Below are 24,239 nucleotides of genomic sequence, written 5' to 3' on the forward strand. Positions count from 1 at the left end.
CCACTATAGAAAACAGGATGGAGAGTCCTCAAAATCAAAAAATAGAGTTGCCATATAACCTGTATTTATCTGAAGAAAAAGAGAACAAGAGAATGAGAAAATGAGAAAATTTGTAAAGATATATGGGCCCTAACCAGGTACCTCAGTTGCTTAGAGCATTGTCCTGACATACCGAGGTTGCAGGTTTGATCCCCAGTCAGGGCACATACAAGAATCAACCATGAATGAATAAATAAGTAGAATAAGTAAGTAGAACAACAAAATCGATGTTTCTCCGTCTCTCTCTCCCTCCCTGTCTCTTTCCCTTTGTCCTTTTTTCTCTTTTTCTAAAATCAATAAATTAAAAAAAAAAAGATACATGGACTTCATGGACTTCTAAGTTCACTGTAGCATTATTTACAATAGCTAAGGTATGGAAGCAACCTGAGTGTCTATCAGTAGATGAATAAATAAAAAAGATGTAGTATAGGTATACAATGGAATACTACTCAGTAATAAAAACAAATTTGCCAAAACATGAATGGACCTCTAGAGGGTATTTTGCTAAGTAAAATAGGTCAGAGAGAGAAAAACAAATACATGATTTCACTTACATGTAGGATCTAAAAAATAAGCAAAACAAACAAATAAGCAAAACAGACCAAAACAGACCCATAGATACAGAAGACAAACTGATGGCTGCCAGAGAAGTGGGTGGGAGGATGGATGAAAAAGGTGAGGGTAAATTAAGAGGTACTAACTTCTATTATAAAATAAATATGCCACAGGGATGTAGTGTACAGCACAGAGAGCATGTCAATAATATCATAATAACTTTGCACAATGACAAGGTTACTAGACTCATTGTGGTGATCACTCTGGCAGGGGTGTCCAACCTTTTGGCATCTCTGGGCCACACTGGAAGAGTTGTCTTGGGCCACACATTAAATACACAAACACTAATGAAAACAAAAAAATCTCGTAACATTTTAAGTAAATTTATGATTTTGTGTTGGGCCACATTCATAGCCATCGCGGGCCTCAGGTTGGACACCCCTGCAAATATATAAACGTTGAATCACTATGTTGTATGAACACTAATATAATATTGTATGTCAGCTACACTTTAATTAAAAAAGTATTTTTAAAAAAAATAGAGAAAAATCAATTCCATATGCGGACCTAGAAAGGGCAAACACTAAATCAATTTTAAAGTGAATTAGCCTTTCTTCAAATCATATTCATCTCATTACACTTTAATGCTCATGGGCCTTAACTTCTTTCTATATAGGACATAGTCTAGTTTTATTAAATACAGTTTTTCCCTTTATTCTAGAATTCAGTATTACTTTATTATACTTGGTAAGTATTAAAAGAAAATTTCTTTAGTTAGCTAATTTTTAAATTTCAAAAACTAATTGCAGGCAAAAATTAATTCTTAAAATTTTTTAAAAACCTAATTATCTTTGTTTGCACTGTTGTTTTTAGCCCAAAATAAGGAAATTCTATACTATAGAATCTTAAACCTTATTCTTGAGATATAAAATCTACATTATTTAACTATCTAATTTGATGAAAGAATAATTTAAATTTGTCCCGAGACTTACTGTGCCATGATTCTTCTGGAAGCGAATGACTTCCTGATCATCTTCAAATGTACTACCCAATACCATCTGTGTAACAGACTTCATAGCAAAACCAAGCATATGGTGGCAAAGGGGTACATGCTGGGACTCCGGGTAGGTGAGCCATTTATCTAATAATTCTTCTGAAAGCTGAAAGAGAACAGAAAACCACAATGATTTATTGTTTCCTCTTGCAAATCGTAGAAAAATTCACCAAGTAGATTCATTTCACAGAGTACATAGCTCAATTCTAATCAAGTAAGCATTCAGGTGATTAGTTACTACATCAGGCTAACACTGGCTCCACCTAAAATTACATGTTCAGTGTTCTAGATTCAGATTCTGTCAAAGAGTTGATTTGCAAAACAAAATAGAACCATCACCACCATCACAACAACAAAATATATAATTTAAAAGTTCAAAGGCTGGTAACACCTTAAAACTAATGAAAATTAAACTAAAATCTTAGTATCTAATTAAAAATAGTAAAGGTTCACCACAGAGTATCTGTGATATAGTAAACAATCAATAAATACATGAATATGTAAAAGTCCTAGACATGCTCCAGTAACAGAAAACTCTCAGAATCTCTTTGCCATTCCTTTATTCAAGCATTTATTAAATCTCTTGTGAAATAAAAACAATATGTAAGAAAAAGATCAAAGCTTTGGAATCAGAAAAATCTTGGTTTTATTTCTGGCTCTCAATTAGAAGTAATGTGACTTTGAGCAATTTGCTTTATTTTTCCAGTGTTCAGATGTCTCAACAGTTCAATAGGAACAACATCTCCTACCTTGCATAGTTACTGTGACTGGGATAATTATATGCATTTCACAAAAGGTGGTGAGGATTTTATGAGGTAATAGATATAAAGCTCCTTTCATGCTTAGGAACTCAAATTTAAGCTCTTTTCCTATATCATCTCCATGAAAATTTTATCACAGTATAAAGGATTAAAATCAATTTTCTGAGAAACAGATAAATATTCAAAATGAAAAGATACGCACGACATCGGTTTACACCTACTTAAAGTGAACTATACAGAATATACCACTGTTCATGGAAGAAGAAAAAGCAAAGCCTTCACGATTCCATAGTATTGAGATTAATGAATTGAGCCAGGTAATATATTTTATATTTTATTTTTTGGTAATATACTTTAAAAGAACTCTTTGAGACTTAGATGAAGTGTAAAGAAAACAGAAAAATAATAATTAAAATAGAACATAACTATATAATTAAAAATAACTTTCATATTACTAACAAAATAATTCCACATCCTTTAAAAAGTTAGAATTCAGTAGTTCTATTACCATTGAGATCACATAGCTTCCTTATACTAAAAAGTAAAAAAAGATTTTAGAAACAAACCATGCTATTTCTAGGTGAATATAGAAGAGCCCATATAAATATGACATATCAGTAAAGACAGAAGTTCCCATTGGAAAGGCAAATGCTGGGGAGAAAGCTTTCTTGTAAAAAAATAATAAAACATTAATAGATGTAAGATAAACTCATATAAGACTTCCTTTTTCAACATCACAGTTCATTTGCTTTACAAAACATTATTTTTCTTAGTAAAAATGGGATTTTTACCTCAAAACAACTCTAGGAAAAGTAGGTAACTTGAAAGCATCTCAGCTTTGTGCAAAGGTGGGAAGCTCAACTGGGGGTCATTGTTCATCCACTTAGACACTCAACTGTCAGAACTTACCTTCTTCATAACTCAATCTACTCCTGAATGTCTAATGCTAAATTATCAGGCCAAACCCATGTGACAAAGCAACAGCTTCATGACTTACAGCCTTTGTGTTGACCCATTTGTTTGGGTTTATGACTAGTACCACATGTCAAAGTTGAGCCTTTACCTTGATCCTTTCACTTAAAGTAGAATTTACTTGGGTGGAAAGTGCACAGTCTATTGATTTGTTTAGTGTTCATTTAGTTTTTACAAATGGTTACATTGTTGTCTCACCATTAAGTTCATGTCATTTTCCCACCAATTTGAAATGCCACTCATCATACACTGAATTCCCATATGAATTTGAGACTGTTTCTGGACACTGTTTATTTTGTTCCAGAAATATGCCATCATCAATTTTGAAAATTTATTGTATCGTTATATATCCCATTACTATTCTCTTTCAGTATGTTCCAAAAGAGAGGATGACTTCCAGAATGGTGGAGTTAGGAGCTTGGTGATCTTATTCTCCCTCTAAAACAATAAAAATACTTGTAAAACGATTAAACAACTAAAATCAACCACTTTAACACTTTGGCAATTAACCAAAACCCAGTACCCACTGAGAAGTGTCTATCGAACAAAAACAACTGAACTTCAATGAGGCAGTGTGGACTGTGATATTTTGATGTTTACCTTTAAGGTTATTTACATCTCCCTTCTCTCTCCAGCTCAGTAGTGTGGTAGCCAAAAGCCAACAGCACTGCAGACAAAAAAGACACCTGATATCTCTGAAGCACTAGTAAGAGCTCCATCACCACTAGTCACCAAAATCATCACTGAAAATAGAGGAGGAAAGAATCTCAAGATTCTATCCCTCGCCAAAAGTAAGAAATGAGCTGGCAAAAAGTGTCAAAATCAATTTTTAAAAACTCTGGAATACAATCAAAAACTTACAACAAGGGGAAGGCATGGTGAAGAAAGAAGCTGCTCTGTGGTAAGGAAGTACTGTGGCATTTTAAACAACTGGTCTACCATTCCTCACACCTCAGATAGGCAGCAGCTCTGAGAACAGTAGCCCATACTCCTGGTACCTGTTAATAGGAAGCGATACAGACCTTATTCTCAAAGAATTATGGTTGTGAGTCTCAATCTGTTTGGCAGCTCCCATCAAGGACTTGTGCAATGGCTTCCCTTTATTTTGTTCAACTCTGAGCATTCCCAGAGCTAGGACGGATTCCTGAGTGGTTTCTGCCAAAAATGTCCGAAGTCATGGGTATTGGCCAAAAGAGTTGGGCAAGAAGCACTTAGGACAAACAATAAACAGACCAAGAAGCACAGAAAGGAAGAGGTTGGGAGAAGAGATAAATGTGAGCATAAGAGCTCTTTAAAGCTCCTCCACATACCAGGGAATTAAGAAAGCCATGTACATGTCCAAGGGCTGGGCACATGCTCCAAAAAAGCCAAGAAGACTAAGTTTCACATCTGGTAGGTATTTCCATAAATGTAGGAAGTAAAACCTAGGGTAGACTAATAAAAGGACTGGGTAAGTCAATATGAAAATACTAGAAGAGTATTTTCTTTTCTTTTTTTTTTCTTCTTTTCTTTTGTTAGTTCCAAGTGTATATGGGAAATCAGTCAAAACACCAGCTGACCATTAAGCTAACAGAACACATGCTTCGGTGGCCATACATGACAAAGAATACAGACTTTAAGAAAAACAGTTTAGAAAAGGCACTCAACAAGCAAACAACAACACAAAACAGGTAGTAAGAACAAACTCTGAGGACGGTGAAGGATCTGATTTCAAGAGCTGCCACCCACAGCTGTGCCCCCTCCAATAGTCTGGATCTCAGTCCTGGAGGCATGGGAGCTTCCTTAGGACTTCCGTCTCACACCTAGAGTTGGCGACTGCTCCTTATACCTGCTATTCCTATATTCCTCAGAGTTCTCTTTACTACAATTTATCTTTATCTCTCATTACTCCAATCCTGTCATAGTTAATAATTCTTTATATTAAAACTTTCCCTACTTAAATAATTGTGTGCTTTCTCTCTCCTAATTGGACCCACACTAATAAAGACCTTTAGACACACTAACCAAGAAAAGAGGGAGTACCCACAGAGCCTAAAGGTATTAAACTGTAACAGAATATTTGGCAATAAAGCAAGAAAAGAAATAAAAGGTATTAAGAGTGGAAAGGAAGAGATAAAATTCATTAAACTCAGGCACTGTGATAAACCATTAGGGTTAATAATGGAATTTGGCAAGTTTTATGACTACAAGGTCAATGTGCAAAAAGTAATTGTAAATAGCAGAAACAAAGAAAAAAATAAAATTTAAAAACATTAGCATTTATGATACCATCAAAAATCCTACTAAATATCTAGGAGTAAATTTAATAAAAGATGAACAAGACCTCTACACCAAAAAATAAAACATATATATAGAGAGAGAGAAAATAACAAGACCAAAATAAGTGAAAGTGCATTCTTCTACATTCACAGAAAAAGTGGAATGCTCATACACTACTGTAGGACTAAAAGGTACAACCACTGCAGAACACTGTTTGGAAGCACCTACTAACATTTATCAATTCATTTAATCCTTAATGCTATGACACAAGCAACTGTTACTTTGTCAGAAGAAAAGTAACATGCTCAAGGATACACAAGAAAAATTACAGAATTCCTATCCACACCTATGAAGTCCGATGAGGAGCCCAAACTCTCAATCACTATGCTTCTCTCTGTGTATGGAAGGTAAAAAAAAATACATCCTTAGAGTAACCAACTACTGTATGTTCCTGTTGGATAATAAGGAAATTAAAACCAGAAGACTGATGAACTTCAAAATGGGTGTTCTGAAATAAGGGTCAGGAAGTGGGCCAAGAGTAGATTTAAGGGAGAAAGACAAACTGGTAAAAAGATTGCTGTCAAAAATTCAGAGTTTGAGATTAGTTCCAATATTTAATAAAAAGGAATGATTTAAATTAGCATCACTATAATATTTAGTTAAAGACCCAGTATTTGATAGCCACTAGACATAAACCTTCTTGAGGGCTGCTTTTTATATTGGTAATCCTAATACCTTGCACAATGTTCAGCAAATCTTAGGTGCTCAATATATATTTAGTAAATTTATCAATCCTCTTTTTCACATTGACTGTTTTACCTCTACTTCAAAGAATAAGTTACGTTTCTGATAGTAAAAACTGTCAGAATTTATCATTAGATACCTCTGTAAACATTCAATTCTGTGTTCTAGTAATGTGTATTATACTGTATAATCACTGAACATTAGATCTTTCACTTTATAAAATCTGACTTTTTAGGAAGAACAGCCTTTGGCTTTAAAAAAAAATTAGATGAAAAATAATGAACAATGTAATTACAACAGCAGGGAACATAATTCTCCCCAGATCAACATCTATATATTTGCAGCTTTCAGGAGAATAAAATACATAGTCCTAAAAGTTCATGAATAAAAAGCTTTGTTCTTAGAAAAAATTCAATAAATCACTGAGTTTTAGTTTTAATTATTAAATGTTATTATTAAGGTTTATTTCTAATGAAAAGTCAATGAATTTTCAGACTATCACTGCTAGTTGAGTAGTTCATTTTTTTGAATTGTACAATACTGGTTAATGTAAAAGAAAATTAAATAATATAAACAAAAGTACAAGAAGTAATTTAAATCACCATAAATTCAACCCAGATAGAGATAGGAACTGATTACATTTTTATGCAGAGCTTTTCGTGTTTTTCTAAACGCATGCATATCCATGTGTATGTGTATATATATCCATGTGCAAACAGCTATATTTTGGAAAATGTAATAATACCATACAAACTGTTTTTGCATGCTGGTTTTTTCACTTACCACCGGATATGTGTTGAATTGTATCCCTCCAAAAGATATGGAAGTCCTAACATGCAGTACCTGTGGATGTGACCTTATTTGGAAACGATCCGGTTAAAATGAGCACTTTGGGGTGGGCCTTAATCATTCATATATATTTTTTTTCTTTTTCTTTTTTTTTTAATTAAAAAAGAAAAACTGCCTTGACTGGTATGGCTCAGGTGGTTGGACACCATCATGCAAAGCGAAAGGTTGCTGGTTTGATTCCTGGTCCAGGCACATGCTTGGATTGCAGGTTTAGTCCCCAGTCAGAACACATATAAGAGGCAGCCGATTCATGTTTCTCTCTCATATCAATGTTTCTCTCCATCTCTTTATCCCACCCTTCTCCTCTCTCTAGAGATAAATAAATAGAATCTTTTAAATTTTCTTAGGAAAATTTAAAAAGGAAAACAACTCAGTCTACCTGGAGGCTGACTTACAGTTCAAAAGAAAAGATTTTGGAGTATATATCAGTTTTCTGAAAAAAATACAAACTATTCTTTTGAAACAGGCCTCTAGGTAATTAATCAGTAATTATTGTGAAAATATTAGAATTTCAGAGAAAGCAAATGATTTTAAATTCCACCTTGCATTAGGATTATTATTGTGACTGCAACACTCAAAAAAGATTTTAAAAAGGAAAAAGAAAACCTACCCAAGCAAAACTGCATTTCAGGGTAGCAGAACCAAGTTATAGAGAAGCAATGCACCAGACTGACTGAGATCCAAACCTTGTCCTACTATTCACTAGCTGTACTAGCTGTTATGACCTTGGACAAGTTACTTAACTACTCTGTGCTTCCATTTTAATAGGACAAAAGCCCCTTTCTCAGGCCCTCTTTGCCAGAGCTAGCTAGACTCCATAAAGCATGACTGACTCTAATTGTTTATGAGCCTTCATCCTCAGGACTAGAACATTAGTGGAAGCACCCTCAAGGTCAGGAGGCTCCCGGAACTTACAAGTTGCTGCCCAACTGAAACATCCTGCTCTTTATCCCATAAAAGCCCAAAGCCCTAACCCCTCAGGGCTGGTGCATATCTCTGAACCTAGTCCTTTCCCTCCCTTGGGAAAGTAAAAGTAAAACCTTTAGTCTCTGCACTTTCTCCTCTCCGTAAACTCCTTCACAGCCCGTACCACAGACCACCCTAACAGGTTTCTTCATCTAAAAAGATGGAAATAACAATACATATTTACAAAGTTCTTGTGAGGATTAAATGAGCTCATTGAATTATTAAACCACTGAGCTCAGTAATTTTGGCTATTAATATTATTACTAAGCTGTTGATTAAAAAAAAGGATAGTCATAATTTTTTTAAAATATTTTCTTTCTTTCTTTTTAGAGAGGGGGAAAGGAGGGATAAAGAGAGGGAAAGAACATCAATGTGTGGTTGCCTCTCAAACACTCCCTACTGGGGACCTGGCCTGCAACCTACGCGTGTTCCCTGACAGGGTATTGAACTGGCAAACCCTTTGGTTCGCAGGCCGGCACTCAATCCACTGAGCCATACCAGCCAGGGCTAAAAAATCAACAATTCTCCTCAAGATTGGCTTCTTTTTATTTTTTCTTTTTTTTTAAGATTTCATTTATTTTTAGAGAGGGGACAGAAAGGAGTTAGAGGGGAAGAGAAACACCAATGTGTGGTTGCCTCTCAAGTGCCCTGTACCGGGGACCTGGTCCACAACCCAGGCATGTGCCCAGACTGGGAATTGAACCAGCAATGCTTTGGTTTGCAGGCCGGCACTCAATTCATTGAGCCACACCAGCCAGGGTGGTAGTCATAAATCCTAAAACCCATAAATACATGTTAAGTCAGAATTTAGTCCAAAAGGCACAGGATAATATTAGCTTGAAGAACACAAAAGAGAGAAATTACACTCACAGAGTTAAAGTGTAGGTTTACATTCAGCCTTGGGGCAGAGACGGTCAGGGCAGGAAGGAGTCAGAACACATGGGATGAGGTCTGAGAGGGTTAGGGAAGAGTCAGAACACAAAACTCAGATCTGGACTAAAAACAAAAAGAACTCAGATCTGTGTCAGTATGAAATATACAACTTAATTTGGAGTGACAACTCTGGTAAAGAGCTATTCTCTTAAAGAATACCACTGGTAGAAAGACAACAGTACTCTTCAATCAGGTGCGCTCTGATTATCGGGCTCAGGCAGACCACTCCCCTGAGCAGCACGAGTACAAGAGGACCAAATTACCCTGCCCCAGGGGGACTCTGCCCTGCCCTATGGTGTCTTTAAGGAGGCCTGTTGAGTGCAGAGTAACTAGATTAACACCCACCTGAAGGAGAGAGCCACAGACAGACCTTAGAATTACTTACTTAGAAGCACAGAAGAAAGAATAATTAAAACTTTTAACAATAAATATTGCTGAAAACAAAAAGGCATTATGAAAGCAAAAAGAAATGGGCAAAATTCCCTGGAGACATATAATTAAATACAAAAAGATACTTACTAACAAACTGTATGTGCTTTAACAAAATAGAAAGGAAGATTCTGACTGGTGGATGCTCAGAGAGAGGCAACCTCAATGCTTCCAGAGAGCACACGACGGGTGGCAGGAACAGCTATGACAACCAAGCAGAAAGCCCGAGAAATCCAGAGAACATGGGTGAGCAGAGCCAATATAAAACCTTGAGATACAAGGCAGGAATGATAACAATGCGATGGTGGGAATTTGGTATACAAGTCTCCTGATGGCCCTCTGAATACCGGCTATCGGTCAGAAATTGGAACTGGAAAGGAGGGAGGAATCAGGAGCTAGCCATGGTTAAAGGCCTTGTCTGGTCTGTTTTCAGAAGTAAAACTATGCAGAGAGGAGCCAATTAATACTTCCGGTTGACTCAGTAAGCAAGTCTGAAGTCTTAAATGGGAAGTGTGAGTTCCAAATAGAACTCTGATAAAGAAAACAGAGCATTAACTATTTACCAAACGTAATTTTAAAAAGTGGCCCTTCCTGGTGTGGCCCAGTGGACTGAGTGCAGGCCTGTGAATCAAAGGGTTGTTGATTCAATTCCCAGTTAGGGTACAGCGGGCCAGGTTCCCAGGAAGGGTCGCACAAGAGGCAACCACACACTGATGCTTCTCTCTCTTTCTCCCTTCCCCTCGCTCTAAAAATAAATAAATAAATAATGGGTACAGTAGGATAATAGTCAATATGACATCCTCTTAAGAGCTATCGCGTGTTCTATAACTCAAAAAAGTTATAAAAATGCTTATAATGTGCAGTCAGAACATTTTTAGGAGGAATGAACAAATTTATAGGAGAAGGAAAAAAAATAAAACTAAGTACCTTATATGCTAAATGCTGTCTGGCACTTTAAAAAGTATGTCCTCATTGGTATGATGTCTGAAATTTGCTTTAAAATAACCAAAAGAAAGGACAGGGGAAGTATTTCAATAAGTAGGGGTATAGATAAAATAAAATTGAGCCTAATTTGGTAAGTGTTAAAAGTTTGGTGATGAAGACATTGATGATCATTATGTTCTTCTATTTTTGTTTCTTTAAAATTTCCATGATTTTAAAATTATTTAGTCTATATCATCAGAAAGTAAGTGGGGGGTGTTCAGTTGTGAGTGAATGTGGGTTTAATCTCTATAGACTAGAAAGGACTTCTATGTAACTCTCCAAATGAGACAGTTATAGGCCTGTCAACTATAAAACCATGCACAAAAGACAGAATGAAGTAGCCAACTTGCAAACATTAATAAGAAGGTACAGTTTCAGAGAAGTCAGAAAAATAAAAGCAAGAAGAAACGTTAAAAAGGAACAGAAGAATGTGGGGGTGGGGGGAACACAGGAAACACATGGCAGGAAAATCTATTTCTCAAGGCAAGGAAAAGGAAAGGTATTTCCTGAGTAGTTATTGTGTTCTAAGACCTGTTGTTAGGTATTTTTACATCATTATCTCATATAATCCTCACAGCAAATTTGTAATGTAGATATTATTATCCTCAATTTAAGATGAAGAAATAAAAGCTCACGAAGGCCACTAATAATACACAAAGGATCATACAGATACTAAATGACAGAAGCAGGATTTAAAGCTTCTTGCCCAAGCTTGATAGTCTTTGCATTACATAATAATCTATCCCCAAGGAGCTACATTAAACATAAAACAAATAAATAGCTTTGTTTAAAATATACAGATTACAGAAAACGGGAAGGAAAATACAATCTATCAAGGAAGAGAGATAAGAAAATCTATTTAATTTTGTTATGTAAGCATATCCAGGTTGTTACAGTAGTTTAGAAAGGGTGCCTGGGGAAAGGTATATTACTAAACTGAGGGCTGGAATAGGCGTTAGCAGGGCAAGATGGGAAAAAATGTTTCCAGGGAGAAAAGAGCAAGAATAGGCCCATCGAGATAAGAGAGACAATGCACTGAGGAACTTTAAGTTGATCGGTATTCATTCACTGATTTAATAAATACTTACTGAAGGCCAATTTTACACCAAGAGCCAAGTATACAGTAGCAATCAAAATAGAAGAGTCCCTACTTCATGGTACATACAGTTTAGGAGACACGCAATCAAAGAATTAGACAAATTATAATTACAAACTGGGAAGTGTTACAAAGGAAAAGTGTAGCATGTTAAGACAGCATCTAAATGGGGACTTACCTAGGAATAGTGAGATGACCAGAGATGGCTTCCCTGAGGAAGGGACATTTAAACTAAGAGCTAAGAATAAACATGCATTCACTAAATGAGTGGATGGCTAGGGAAGACAATTAAGGTAATGGAAATAGAATATAGAGGCTTTGAGATTGGACAGAACAGGGTATAGTACAGAACTAAAGAAACCAGTATACTTAGAGTGTAAGCCCAGATGAGAATGTGGAAAACAAGGCTAAAAAAGTAGGCAGGCTAAATAAATCACACATGGTCTTTAAGACTACTCACACATTTGGAGTTTGTCCCAGGAGCAAAGAGAAGCCAGTGAGGGTTTTTGATCAAGGAAGTGATAAAATAAGAATTACATTTTGAAACTATTCTCAGGAGTTCTTAACTTGAAGTCCACAGACAACAAAGGGTCTGTGCATAAAGTCTAGGAGTCCATGAACTTGGATGATGGGGGTAAAAAAAAATCTTTATTTCACTAAACTCTAAATAAAATTTAACATTTCCTTCAATTATGAATATAGGCCCTTTAACATTATATTACACTCATTACAAAAATCTCAAAAAAAATCATTTTGTCCCTCATAACATCATTACTATAAAATCATGGAAGTTTTGGAAGCATTACTAGATCTTGCTATTCAATGGGTTAATAATGACATACTTATATTACATTATTAAAAAATTTTTAAAAATATTTTGAAACTTTTAAAGATGGCAGAGGAAGTCATACTGACCTCTTCCCAGGACCAACCTGGAATTAGAACTAAATTGTGGAGAAATCACCTGGAACGAACTGAACAACAGTGAGACAGGAGCCTTTTAACCTCAAACGAACAGAAGAATCAGCTTCAGCACAACCTGACTGGTAAGGAGTGTGGTAGAGACTCAAGAAGGCAGGCAGGGCGCCCGTGGGCGGCAGCACCAGAACGATATTGAAAAGGCCAGTTGGATCCCCCTGAGAAGAGCAGGGTCTAAACCATAAGCGGCAATCTCCAGCCTACAGGGCCTATAGTACACTATCTGTGTACAGCAAAAAGTACACAGATAACAGCCAGCTGCAAAAAGTGGCAGGGTAGCTCTCTGCCAGAGTCAGGCAGCTGGAGACACAAAGAGCCGTTTACAGGGCCAATGCATAAATTTTTGCTTGCAGCCTCTTACCCTTGTCTCTGGCAAAGGCGAGGACAGTGTGGGCTAGAGACGCCTGTGGAGAGACTGGGGAAGGAGGCTTTGGGGACAGAACTGAGAGACTGGTCGGCGAGATCCCGGTGCTGACTCATCCCTCATGCGGCAGCAGCCATCTTGCTCAGGCAGAGACCACTCCCCTGAGAGGCAATAGTGTGAGAGAACCTAATAGCCCCGCCCCTAGGAGGCTCTGGCTAGGCCTGCAGTGCTAAAACCTGACACCTGAGTACAGAGTGGCAGCCACAGATGATAGTAGAGCCCTGGCAAAAGAGGCCGCACAGTGGTCTAGAGACACTTGAGTAGAGACTGGAAACGAAGGCATTGGGGAGAGAACTGAGAGAGTAGCCGGCGGGACCCTAGTGCTGATTCCTCTCCTACACGGCAGCAGCCATCGGGCTCAGGCAGACCACTCCCCTGAGGAGCAGGAGTATGAGAAGACCAAATTACCCTGCCCCAGGGGGACTCTGCCCTGCCATATGGTGTCTTTAAGGAGGCCTGTTGAGTGCAGCGTAACTAGATTAACACTCACCTGAAGGAGACAGCCACAGAGAGCAGATTCCTAGAAGTCTCGAACAGATTGACTAAGGTCAGACAGGGTCAACATCATCTGAGGCAGATCCAAAAAGAAAACAGCGGTCTCCTACCATGTAAGTTCATACCACAAAGTCAGGAACTCAAGAAAGATTAGTTTAAGAAGCAGAAACGAAAAAAAAGAGTCTCCCGAATAATGGGAAGACAAAGAAACATGCCCCAGTCGAAAGGAAAGGAGGAATCCCCACAAAGAGAACTAAATGAAATAGAGGCAAGTAAACTATCAGATGCTGAGTTCCAAACAACGGTTCTAAGGAAGCTCAATGAGCTCAGTGAGCTCAGAGAATTACAAAAAACTACAGGGAAACTACGAGGAACTTACTGCAAACTGTATCAGCATGGAAAAGGACACAGAAACTATCAACAGGAGACTAGAAGAAATGAAGAATACAATTTCTGAATTGAAGAACACAGTAGAAGGAATCCAAAGCAGGCTAGATGAAGCTGAGGATCAAATCAGCGAGCTGGAAGACAAGGTAGAAGAAAGCTCCCAGAAAGAGCAAGAAATGGAAAAAAGACTCAGAAAGAACGAAGAGACATTTAGGAAAATGCAGGACAATCTGAAACGCAATAATATCTGCATAATAGGGATACCAGAAGAAGAAGAGGAGCAAGGGATAGAGAACCTCTTTGAAAAAGTAATGATGGACAACTTCCCCAATTTGAGGAGAGAAAAGGTCTCACGGGTCCAGGAAGCACAGAGGGCCCCATCCAAAAGGAACCCAATGAGGCCCACTCCAAGACACATCATCATTAAAATGGCAAATATCAAAGACAAAGAAAGAATCCTAAAGGCAGCAAGGGAGAAACAGTGAGTAACATACAAGGGAGCCCCGGTACAGCTAGGAGCTGACTTCTCAACAGAACCACTACAAGCCAGAAAGGAATGGCAAGAAATATCCCAAGTAATGAAAAGCCAAGGCCTGCAACCAAGACTGCTCTAGCAAGGAGTTGTAGGAAATAAGGAGTTTCCCAGGCAAAAGAGGGCTAAAAGAATACGTCTCCACCAAACCAGCACTACGAGATATGCTAAAGGGGCTGGTTTAAGAAGATGAAGGGAAAAAGTGAGAAAGAGAAAAACACAGGTACAAAGATAAAAAAATGAATAAGTTTCTATCAGTAATAACTCTCAATGTAAATGGACTAAATGCCCCAATCAAAAGACACAGGATAGCTGACTGGATAAGAAAACATGACCCACACATATGCTACCTACAAGAGACACACCCTAGAGCAAGAGACCTACACAGATTGAAAGGGATGGAAAAAAAATATTCCAGGCAAATGGACAAGAGAAGAAAGCAGGGGTAGCAATACTTATATCAGACAAAATAGATTTCAAAACAAAGGCCATAAAAAGAGACCCAGAGGGACACTTAATAATACTTAAAAGAAGAATCCATCAAGACGACATAAACATTGTAAACTTATATGCACCCAACATAGAAGCATCCATATATATAAGGAAAATATTGGATGACTTCAAAAAAGATATAGACAGCAACGCACTGATAGTGGGGAATTCTAACACCCCACTGTCAAAAATGGACAGAGCTTCCAAACAAAACATCAACAAGGATATTGTGGAGCTGAATGATGCACTGAATCAGAGACTTAACTAACATATATAGAACCCTACATCCCAAAGAAGCAAACTACACTTTCTTTTCAAAGCACATGGAACTTTTTCAAAAAGACAACATGACAGGACACAAAGTAAGCCTCAACAAATTCTGGAAAATTGAAATAATACCAAACTTTTTCTCGGACCACAAGGGCTTGAAACTGGAAATCAACCTCAAAGAGAAACTTCAAAAACTTGCAAACTCATGGAGACTGAACAGTACTCTATTAAACAATGAATGGGTCAATAATGAGATAAGAGAAGAAATAAAAAAATCTCTGGAAACAAATGAAAATGAACAGACAACAGTCCAAAACCTATGGGACACAGCAAAGGCAGTCCTGAGAGGGAAGTTCATAGCAATACAGGCCTACCTAAAAAAGATAGAAACATTTCAAATAAAAGACCTAACACTACAACTTCAAGAATTGGAGAAACAACAACAAATAAATCCCAGAGCAAGTAGAAGGAAGGAAATAGTCAAGATTAGAGCAGAACTGAATGACATAGAGATGAAAAGGACAATTCAAAGGATCAACCAACCCAGGAGCTGGTTCTTTGAAAAGATAAATAAAATCGACAAGCCTTGAAGCAGACTCATCAAGAAAAAAAGGGAGAGGACCAAAATTAATAATATCAGAAATGAAAGAGGAGAAATAACAACTGATACCACAGAAATACAAAGGATTGTAAGAAACTACTATGAAAAATTTTATGCCAAGAAATTTGAAAACCTCGATGAAATGGACATATTTCTAGAAAAGTATAATCTTCCAACACTGAAGGAGGAAGAAACAGAAAACTTGAACAGACCAGTAACAGCTGGGGAAATTAAAGCAGTAATCAAGAAACTCCCGGCACACAAAAGTCCTGGGCTGGACGGTTTCACAGAAAAATTTTACAAAACATTTAAGAAAGAGCTAACCCTTGTCCTTCTCAGACTATTCCAAAAATCCAAGAGGAGGGAAGACTCCCAGACTCTTTTTATGAGGCTAGCATCACCCTCATCCCAAAACCAGATAAAGAACCTACAAAGAAAGAAAACCACAGGCCATTTTCACAGATGAATATAGACGCTAAAATCGTCAACAAAATATTGGCAAACCGCATCCAGCAATACATTAAAAAGATTATCCACCATGATCAAGTGGGATTCATCCCAGGGATGCAGGGATGGTTCAATATACGCAAGTCAATAAATGTAATATATCACATAAACAAAAGGAAAAACAAAAACCACATGATCATCTCGATAGACGCAGAAAAAGCATTTGATATGGTACAGCACCCATATGATCAAAACACTCAGCAAAATGGGAATAAATGGGGCATTCCTCAACGTAATAAAGGCCATATATGAAAAACCTACAGCCAACATCATGCTCAACGGGCAAAAACTGAAAGCTTTCCCACTAAGATCGGGAACATGACAAGGATGTCCGCTTTCACCGCTTCTTTTCAACATCGTATTGGAAGTCCTAGCCACAGCGGTCAGACAAGAAAAAGAAATAAAAGGCATCCAAATAGGAAAGGAGGAAGTAAAACTATCATTGTTTGCAGATGACATGATAGAAAACCCTATAGACTGCACCAAAAAACTACTCAACCTAATAAGTGAATGTGGCAAAACAGCAGGATACAAAGTCAATATTCAGAAATCAAAGGCATTTTTGTACACCAGCAATGGAATAGAAGAAGAATAAATCAGGAAAAAAATACCATTCAATATAGCGAGAAGAAAAATAAAGTACCTAGGAATAAATTTAACCAAGGAGGTAAAAGACCTGTACACAGAAAACTAGACAATATTGAAGAAAGAAATTAAGGAAGACACAAATAAATGGAAGCATATACCGTGCTCATGGATTGGAAGAATTAATCATCAAAATGTCCATACCACCCAAAGCAATTTATAGATTCAACACAATCCCTATCAAGATACCAATGACGTATTTCTCAGAAATAGAACAGACATTTCAAAAATTTATATGGAACCATAAACGACCCCGAATAGCCGCAGCAATTTTGAGAAAGAAACACAAAGTAGGAGGGATCACAATACCGGACATCAAACTCTACTACAAAGCCACTATACTCAAAACTATCTGGTACTGGCACAAGAACAGACCCATAGACCAGTGGAACAGAATAGAAAACCCAGAAATAAGCCCAGGTCTATATGGGCAACTAATATTTGACAAAGCGGGCAGAAGCATAAAGTGGAGTAATAATAGCCTCTTCAACAAATGGTGTTGGGAGACCTGGACGGCTACATGCAAAAAATTGAAATTGGATCATCCGCTGACACCATACACAAAAATAAACTCAAGATGGATAAAAGACTTAAATGTAAGTCACAACACCATAAAAGTCCTAGAAGAGAACATTGGCAGGAAACTCAGATATCCTACGCAGAAATTTTTTCACCGATATGTCTCCTAAAGCAAGGGACGTAAAGGAAAGAATAAACAAGTGGGACCTCATCAAAATAAGAAGCTTCTGCATGGCGGAAGAAAACATCAGCAAAATGAAAAGAGAGACAACCGTATGGGAAAAGATATTTGCTAATGATTCATTAGATAGAGGTTTGCTCTCCAAGATATATAAAGAACTCACACGACTCCACTCCAAGAAGACAAATGATCCAATCAAAAAATGGACAAAGGACCTGGACAGATGCTTTTCCAAGGAAGAGATACAGAGGGCCCAGAGACATTTGAAATGATGCTCAGTGTCACTAGGCATCAGAGAAATGCAGATCAAAACCACCATGAGGTACCACCTCATACCGGTCAGAATGGCCATCAAAAACAGATCAACAAACAACAGCTGCTGGCGAGGCTGTGGAGAAAAGGGAACCCTAGTCCACTGTTGGTGGGAATGAAGACTGGTGCAGCCACTGTGGAAAGCAGTGTGGAATTTCCTCAAAAAGCTGAAAATGGAACTGCCTTTTGATCCAGTGATTCCCCTACTGGAACTATACCCTAAGAATCCCAAAACGCCAATTCAAAAGAACCTATGCACCCCAATGTTCATAGCAGCACAATTGACAATAGCCCAGTGTTGGAGGCAACCTAAATGCCCATCAGTAGATGATTGGATCAAAAAATTATGGTACATTTACACAATGGAATACTACACAGCAGAAAGAAAAAAAGAACTACTCCACTTTGTGAAAGCATGGATGGAACTAGAGAGCATTATGCTAAGCGAAATAAGCCAGGGGGCGAAATACAAATACCATATGATCTCGCCTATAAGCAGAACCTAACCAACAATACAAAGATGCAAGGAAAATAAGACCAGCAACACTGGAAAAAAAAAAACCCCAACAAAGACAAGAGGGAAGGAGGGAGGGTTGGGCGGGGGAAAAGGAAGGGAAGGGGCAAGTAGAGGAACATATAGCAAGGACTCATGGACAATCCCAAAGTGGGGAAGGACTGAGGGAGGGAGGGGGAGGGGGGCTGGGGAAAGTTGTGGGGGGTAAGCGGAAACTAATGTATTTGAAAAAATAAATATTTTAAAAAATTTAAACAATGTTATTTTTCCTTAGGACTTTTCTAAATTTGTCTGTATTTTTTAAAATGACTATTTCAAAAAAAAGCCTAATTTTAGTTATTTTTGGAAAAATTTTAATGACAAAGTGTTCATAATATGTATTAATGTGAAAAAGTATATAAAACTGTACATACAGTATGACCTCAGCCATATGTATATCTTTAGGGAAATAACAGGTGCTTTCTTTATACTGTTAGATTTTCCATGTTTACTAAAGCAAGCATATATTACCACTATAAATGATAATATATTTAAAGGGCACAAATAGATGGATTATCTTTGGACAGAGGGAAGGCTCTTTAAGATTTAAAATGAAACGAACAAGAACTGAGAGGGACAGAGTTTGTTGGTAGCGGAATAGGACAATGAGAGAGTTCACATGTAAGGGACTATAATCTCAGAAAAGCAGAAGGCAAGCACATGTATAGCAAGCAAAAATGGTGGGTAGGACCAGTAATACTACATTAAGAGTGAAAGTTTGGAACAAACCTATGGGACCACAGAGAACTGTCAAAAAGCACAGGGCTCAACTAAGGTTCTTTAAGGAAAAAAGGGAATGGTATTATTTAGTATTATTTTCAAATTTGTAAATCGTTCATAAAGCTTCTTAAAAATGTCAGATCCCCCTCCCAATCACCCAGTTCATCCAAGTAGCGTCTAAGTAATCCACATTTTCAACAGGAGAGTGTTCAAGGTGAGCTCAGACCATGTTCTAGGAAACAGTGGTTCGGAGTCTGGCCTGAAAACAAAAGGCAAATTTACTGATTTAGAAAATTTTTTCAGGTTCTCTCCACTTTCATAATTTTAATATATACAGAGAACCTATGTGTTTTTTGTTTTCTTTTTGTTTGTTTTGTTTTAGAATTTCAGGAGAATAAAGATCAGCTTAGGAAGACAAGTAAGAAAGGAGTAGCAAAGGCAAGACATACAATAGTCAAAAAATATACTATTATCTGTACTGCAGAACTCCAGGCCAAACTACTTAGGACCTTACCTTTAACAGGAGAGGAAAATTACTCTTCAGAGAATTAGTCACACCATTTTCATACAATTTTTTTCTTGTGAAGTTTTCATTCACATTCCCACCACCAGACTGATACCTTAATAATGACTTTAGCATGGTTTCAAAAGGGTCCGCTGAAACATACAAATTAAACATTTTTAAGTCAAAGTAATGACTCAAAAAAACTCTCCAGCAAAAGGATATAGAGATCAGGGAAGTATGGAAATGTATCGGAAAGCAACTTCTTTTTCCCACAACTCCTTTAAATGTCTCTCCTAAATAAGAAAAGTTCAAGAGGCAATAAAAATTGGCAAGAGTACAATATCCTGACTGAGAACTTCACTATAAACCATTAATATTTGCATAAATATTCTTCCTACATGACAATATCTTTGACTTTACACAAACAGCTCATCCACTGATTTTAAAAAATTGACAATGCTGTATAATTGTCAAGTATAGAGTTAAAATCACTTAGCTGTGTTCAAAAATTTCTTTTCTCCTTTATTCATTATTCAAAGTGTTTCTTTGATGACTTCATTGTGTTCACACACATACAAAAATGCATTCTCATGGTAAACAATTAAAACATAGTAAAACACAATGACAAAAGTAAAATACATCTAAATCTCACCATAGAGATACTCAGTGTTAAATATTTTAGATTTTTTTAGAGCAGTTAGCATTTCTTCACAGAGATAGACAGAAAAATATGTCAGATTTCACAAAAAACTACAGTCCCTTCTTTCAGAGCACTTGTCTCAGTTCATTAGTGTGATCATTTCAACGCTGTTTACATGCTTACCCTACTCTCCAACACTAAATTATAAACTCCATAGGATCAGAGACCACATCTGGTTTTTCTCAGCATTGTAATTTCCTGACAGAGCCATCTTTCTGTGTTGTGGAAATTGAGCACCAATTCAGGTCAGACCACCTAGCTTCAAGTCTCAGCTCCATCACTAATAGTGGTATGACCTTGGGCAAATGTCTTAACCTCTCTTAACCTCAATTTTGTCTTCTATTAAATGGGAATAACCAACAATACCTACTTCATAAGATTTTTCTGAGGACTTAATATTTATAAGGGTTTATAATAATGATGCTGACACATAGTAATTGCTATACAAGTATTTGATAAACAATGAAATAAATATGCATCATTATATTAAGGCCTGAAAGTAGTATTACAAGCATTCTCTTATGCAGCCATTGATAAGTATTTATTCACTTATTTATATTATAAATAATACTAATAAGTCTCATTTAAGTGATTATCAATTCATGATAAACTCCTGAAGATTATTACTGCTAAGTCAAATATCACCGCTAACCTTCTCTTCAGAAAGTCTGTAAAACATTTATATTCCATGATTCTCCATTCCCTCATCAACAATGAGTTTTGTCAATATTTTTCATCTCTTTAGTCTGACAGAGAAAACCTCATTTTTATTTGCATACCACTGATTATTAGTGAGGTTGAAATCTTTTCATTTGCTTATCGGCCATTTATGTTTCTTCCGTATTAATTATCTTGTTGTTACCCACTTTTCTACAGTTGCATTTTATTTTTTATTAGTTTTTATTTATTTTATAAATACATAGATGGGAAACAGTTTTCCTATTTCTTTTAAACTTTTTCATGATAACTTTTTATTTTACAAAAACATAGTCATCAATTAATACACATGTATAGTAATGAGTAGCCATATAATAGTAATGAGTAGGTGTTTCTATTGTACTAAAATTTTTCATTTTTATTTAGACAGATTTGTTCATCTTGTGCTTGATGGCCCCTAGATCTCATGCCATGGTAAGAAAGGGTTTGTCAACACTCCTCTCAAAAACTTAATATTTAACTATGTTTTCTACTCTTGCTTTTATGATACCATATTTTAATCATTTGGAATTTATTTTGATACGAAGAATACGGCAGGGATTCTGATTTTTTCCCCAGATAACTTGTTTTCCCAATCCCATTTACTAGCCTTCCCCTTTATCATAAAATGCTCTCTTTATCATATATACTTGGTTTATCTACTAGACTACTTACTCTATTACATTAGTTTATCTAGTCCTATCACAGTACAAGATTCTTTAAATTAATAGTTTTATAATACACAGTTCTATTTGATGGTAGACGTATTCCTCTCATTAATGTTCTTTTCTAGATGTTTCCTGGCTGCTCATGTATATCTACTCTTCCAGATGTACCCTGGAATTATTTTTTCAGGTTCCCCTAAAAATTCACTTTGGGATTTATATATATGCGCACATACACATATACATAGTAGGGGGACCCCAAAAAACCCAGAATTATCCTCTGGAGGGTGGGCTCTTTGTAGTACAGGATTCCCCTGCTAGGTGACTGTTCTAGAAACCCACCCATAGCAGCATGCCAGCTGGCGTTGTGAGAAGCTGCATTCGGCTTCAGCAAAATTTTTTTTGAAGACTCTTTCAACATTTTGCCCATTTCACAACGGATGATTTACAAGTGTACCTGCTCACACCGCGTAGAATGTTCAGCAGTTTTTGAGCAAAAAACAACATGACCCCCATGCCCCACCCTCCCTTTTCACCTAACCTTGCCCAGAGTGACCTTTTTTGGTATCCCCAGAAGAAAAAAGTTCTCAAAGGGAAACATTCTGCTGATGTGGAACAGATGAAACAAAATGGGCAGAAGCACTAACAGGCATCAAAATTGATGAGTTCAAAAACTGTTTGAGCAATGGAAAAAATGTCTCGCTAGGTTATTGCATCAAATAGAGAGTACTTGGAGGTGACTGAAGTTTAAAGATGTAAGAATGCACAATTTTTAAAAAATAAATTCTGGTTTTGTGGAAGTACCCCCTCATATATGAAAAAAATAATCATTTTACAATACTGTGTCTTAAATGAGGTACATAGTATAAAGCATTCAATGTAAGATAGCTATTCCTATCCAAGAACAATGTATAGTTCTTTATTTATAGGCATTTCTTCTTTAAAGAAAAGGATCAGCTAATTAGAAAGAAAATTAAACTTACATGTCTGATTGGGGTTGATATGCTGCTTCAGTACATCAACAGTGCCCAAACTAACCACAAGGCGTCTGCCAAACCAGAAAGAGACTACAGGCCCATATCTCTCATGCAAATTAACCAGGAACTCATGCAAACTTCCACTGTTCACAATATCTGGAAGATTACCATCTCTGAGAAAAGAACAAGATGTGACAAAATAACAATTTAACTTGAAATATCAGAAAAGCTACAATTAATTATGAGTTAACTGTGTCAAGAAATGAGACCAAAGGTCTGTGATTTTCAATTACTGCAAAACCCAAAACTCAATTATATTTGACATCTTGCTTTCTACAGATATATTTAGATATGGCTTTTCTTTGATATTTTGAGAGCTCATAATACTCAAACCAAATAAGAAAGGTACATCACGTCATCATGTAACAAAAAACATCACATCATCTATGGCAACTTTTTTCTTTCTTCCTTCTATCTTAATACTGTCTATTTTCAACTTACTTTGGCCAGAGGAAATGAATGTAATTAAAGGTTTTGATTTATACAGCCTTCCTTTCTGTTCTTACTGAAGTTTAGGTTGTATTCTGAGAGGTAAGTTAAGAGTAAATAAAATAATTAAATAAACTGATTAATCTAAAAATTTGGTTTAGCTTCGATACCAAAAATTAAGAGTTGACTCTATTTGATTCCAAAAAAATAATTACTCACTTTTCCTCAGTTGGAGTAGTCCCCGGAATTCCTGCAGCTTGTCTGGAAGCCTTAAGGAAAAATATTTTTACAGTTTATTTAGTATCAAGAATTATCAACATCGTGTAAGTCAGATGTGTTTTGCTATGACATCCACAGAACCTTAAATGGTGGCTTTCCAAATCAGATATTATTTCTGTGTTAAATACAAGAACTGGGTTCTTTGTACTTAAAAGAATTATCTTAATGTTCCTCTTCTGTGTCAATTAAACTAAAGTGTTTGATTAATTTTCTACATAAATTAACACACAATCAAGCACACTTTTCTTTGTTCAATGTCTATATATGCTCCCATCTGGCTTGGCTTAAAAAACTAATGTGATGTTATAAGAGTTTCATTCCTAAAATAGTTCTCCTCTTTCTAGTCAAAGTTGTTACCAAAATACAATATGATATTCATCTTTTGCTTTAATAGTTATTTTTGTCAGGGTCATAAAGTCATGGAGGTGTCTGGTACAGGAATAATTAACAAACTAATTCAAAGCAAATTGTTCAAATGACAGACATTAAGAAATGAACTGGGGAGAAGTTTGGGGAATTTCTGTAAGTTGGTAGCAGGTTTTCAGTTGCTGTGTTTGGGGTCAGTATTATTTTTAATTTTATAATAAGCAGATAACTTTTTTTGGTATTTTCTTTTTTTAATTATATTTTATTGATTATGCTATTAGAGTTGTTTAAATTTTTCCCTTTGG

General features: G+C 36.5%; 1 protein-coding gene across 1 annotated transcript in view; it reads right to left on the reverse strand.

Moving 5' to 3' along the window:
- Positions 1-24,239, reverse strand: part of LOC129080411 (cytochrome P450 20A1) — a 64,522-nt gene that overhangs the window by 33,051 nt on the left and 7,232 nt on the right. The window contains exons 2-5 of the mRNA XM_054585817.1: positions 23,509-23,558; positions 22,807-22,973; positions 19,772-19,914; positions 1,587-1,754 (exon numbers count right to left, since the gene is read on the reverse strand). Coding sequence (XP_054441792.1) covers positions 1,587-1,754; positions 19,772-19,914; positions 22,807-22,973; positions 23,509-23,558 — 528 coding nt within the window. The remainder of the gene's footprint in view (positions 1-1,586; positions 1,755-19,771; positions 19,915-22,806; positions 22,974-23,508; positions 23,559-24,239) is intronic.

The sequence above is a fragment of the Pteronotus mesoamericanus genome, unplaced genomic scaffold (genome assembly GCF_021234165.1).
Source record: "Pteronotus mesoamericanus isolate MK-2021 breed Mesoamerican mustached bat unplaced genomic scaffold, CSHL_Meso_final contig_90, whole genome shotgun sequence".
Classification (NCBI taxonomy): domain Eukaryota; kingdom Metazoa; phylum Chordata; class Mammalia; order Chiroptera; family Mormoopidae; genus Pteronotus; species Pteronotus mesoamericanus.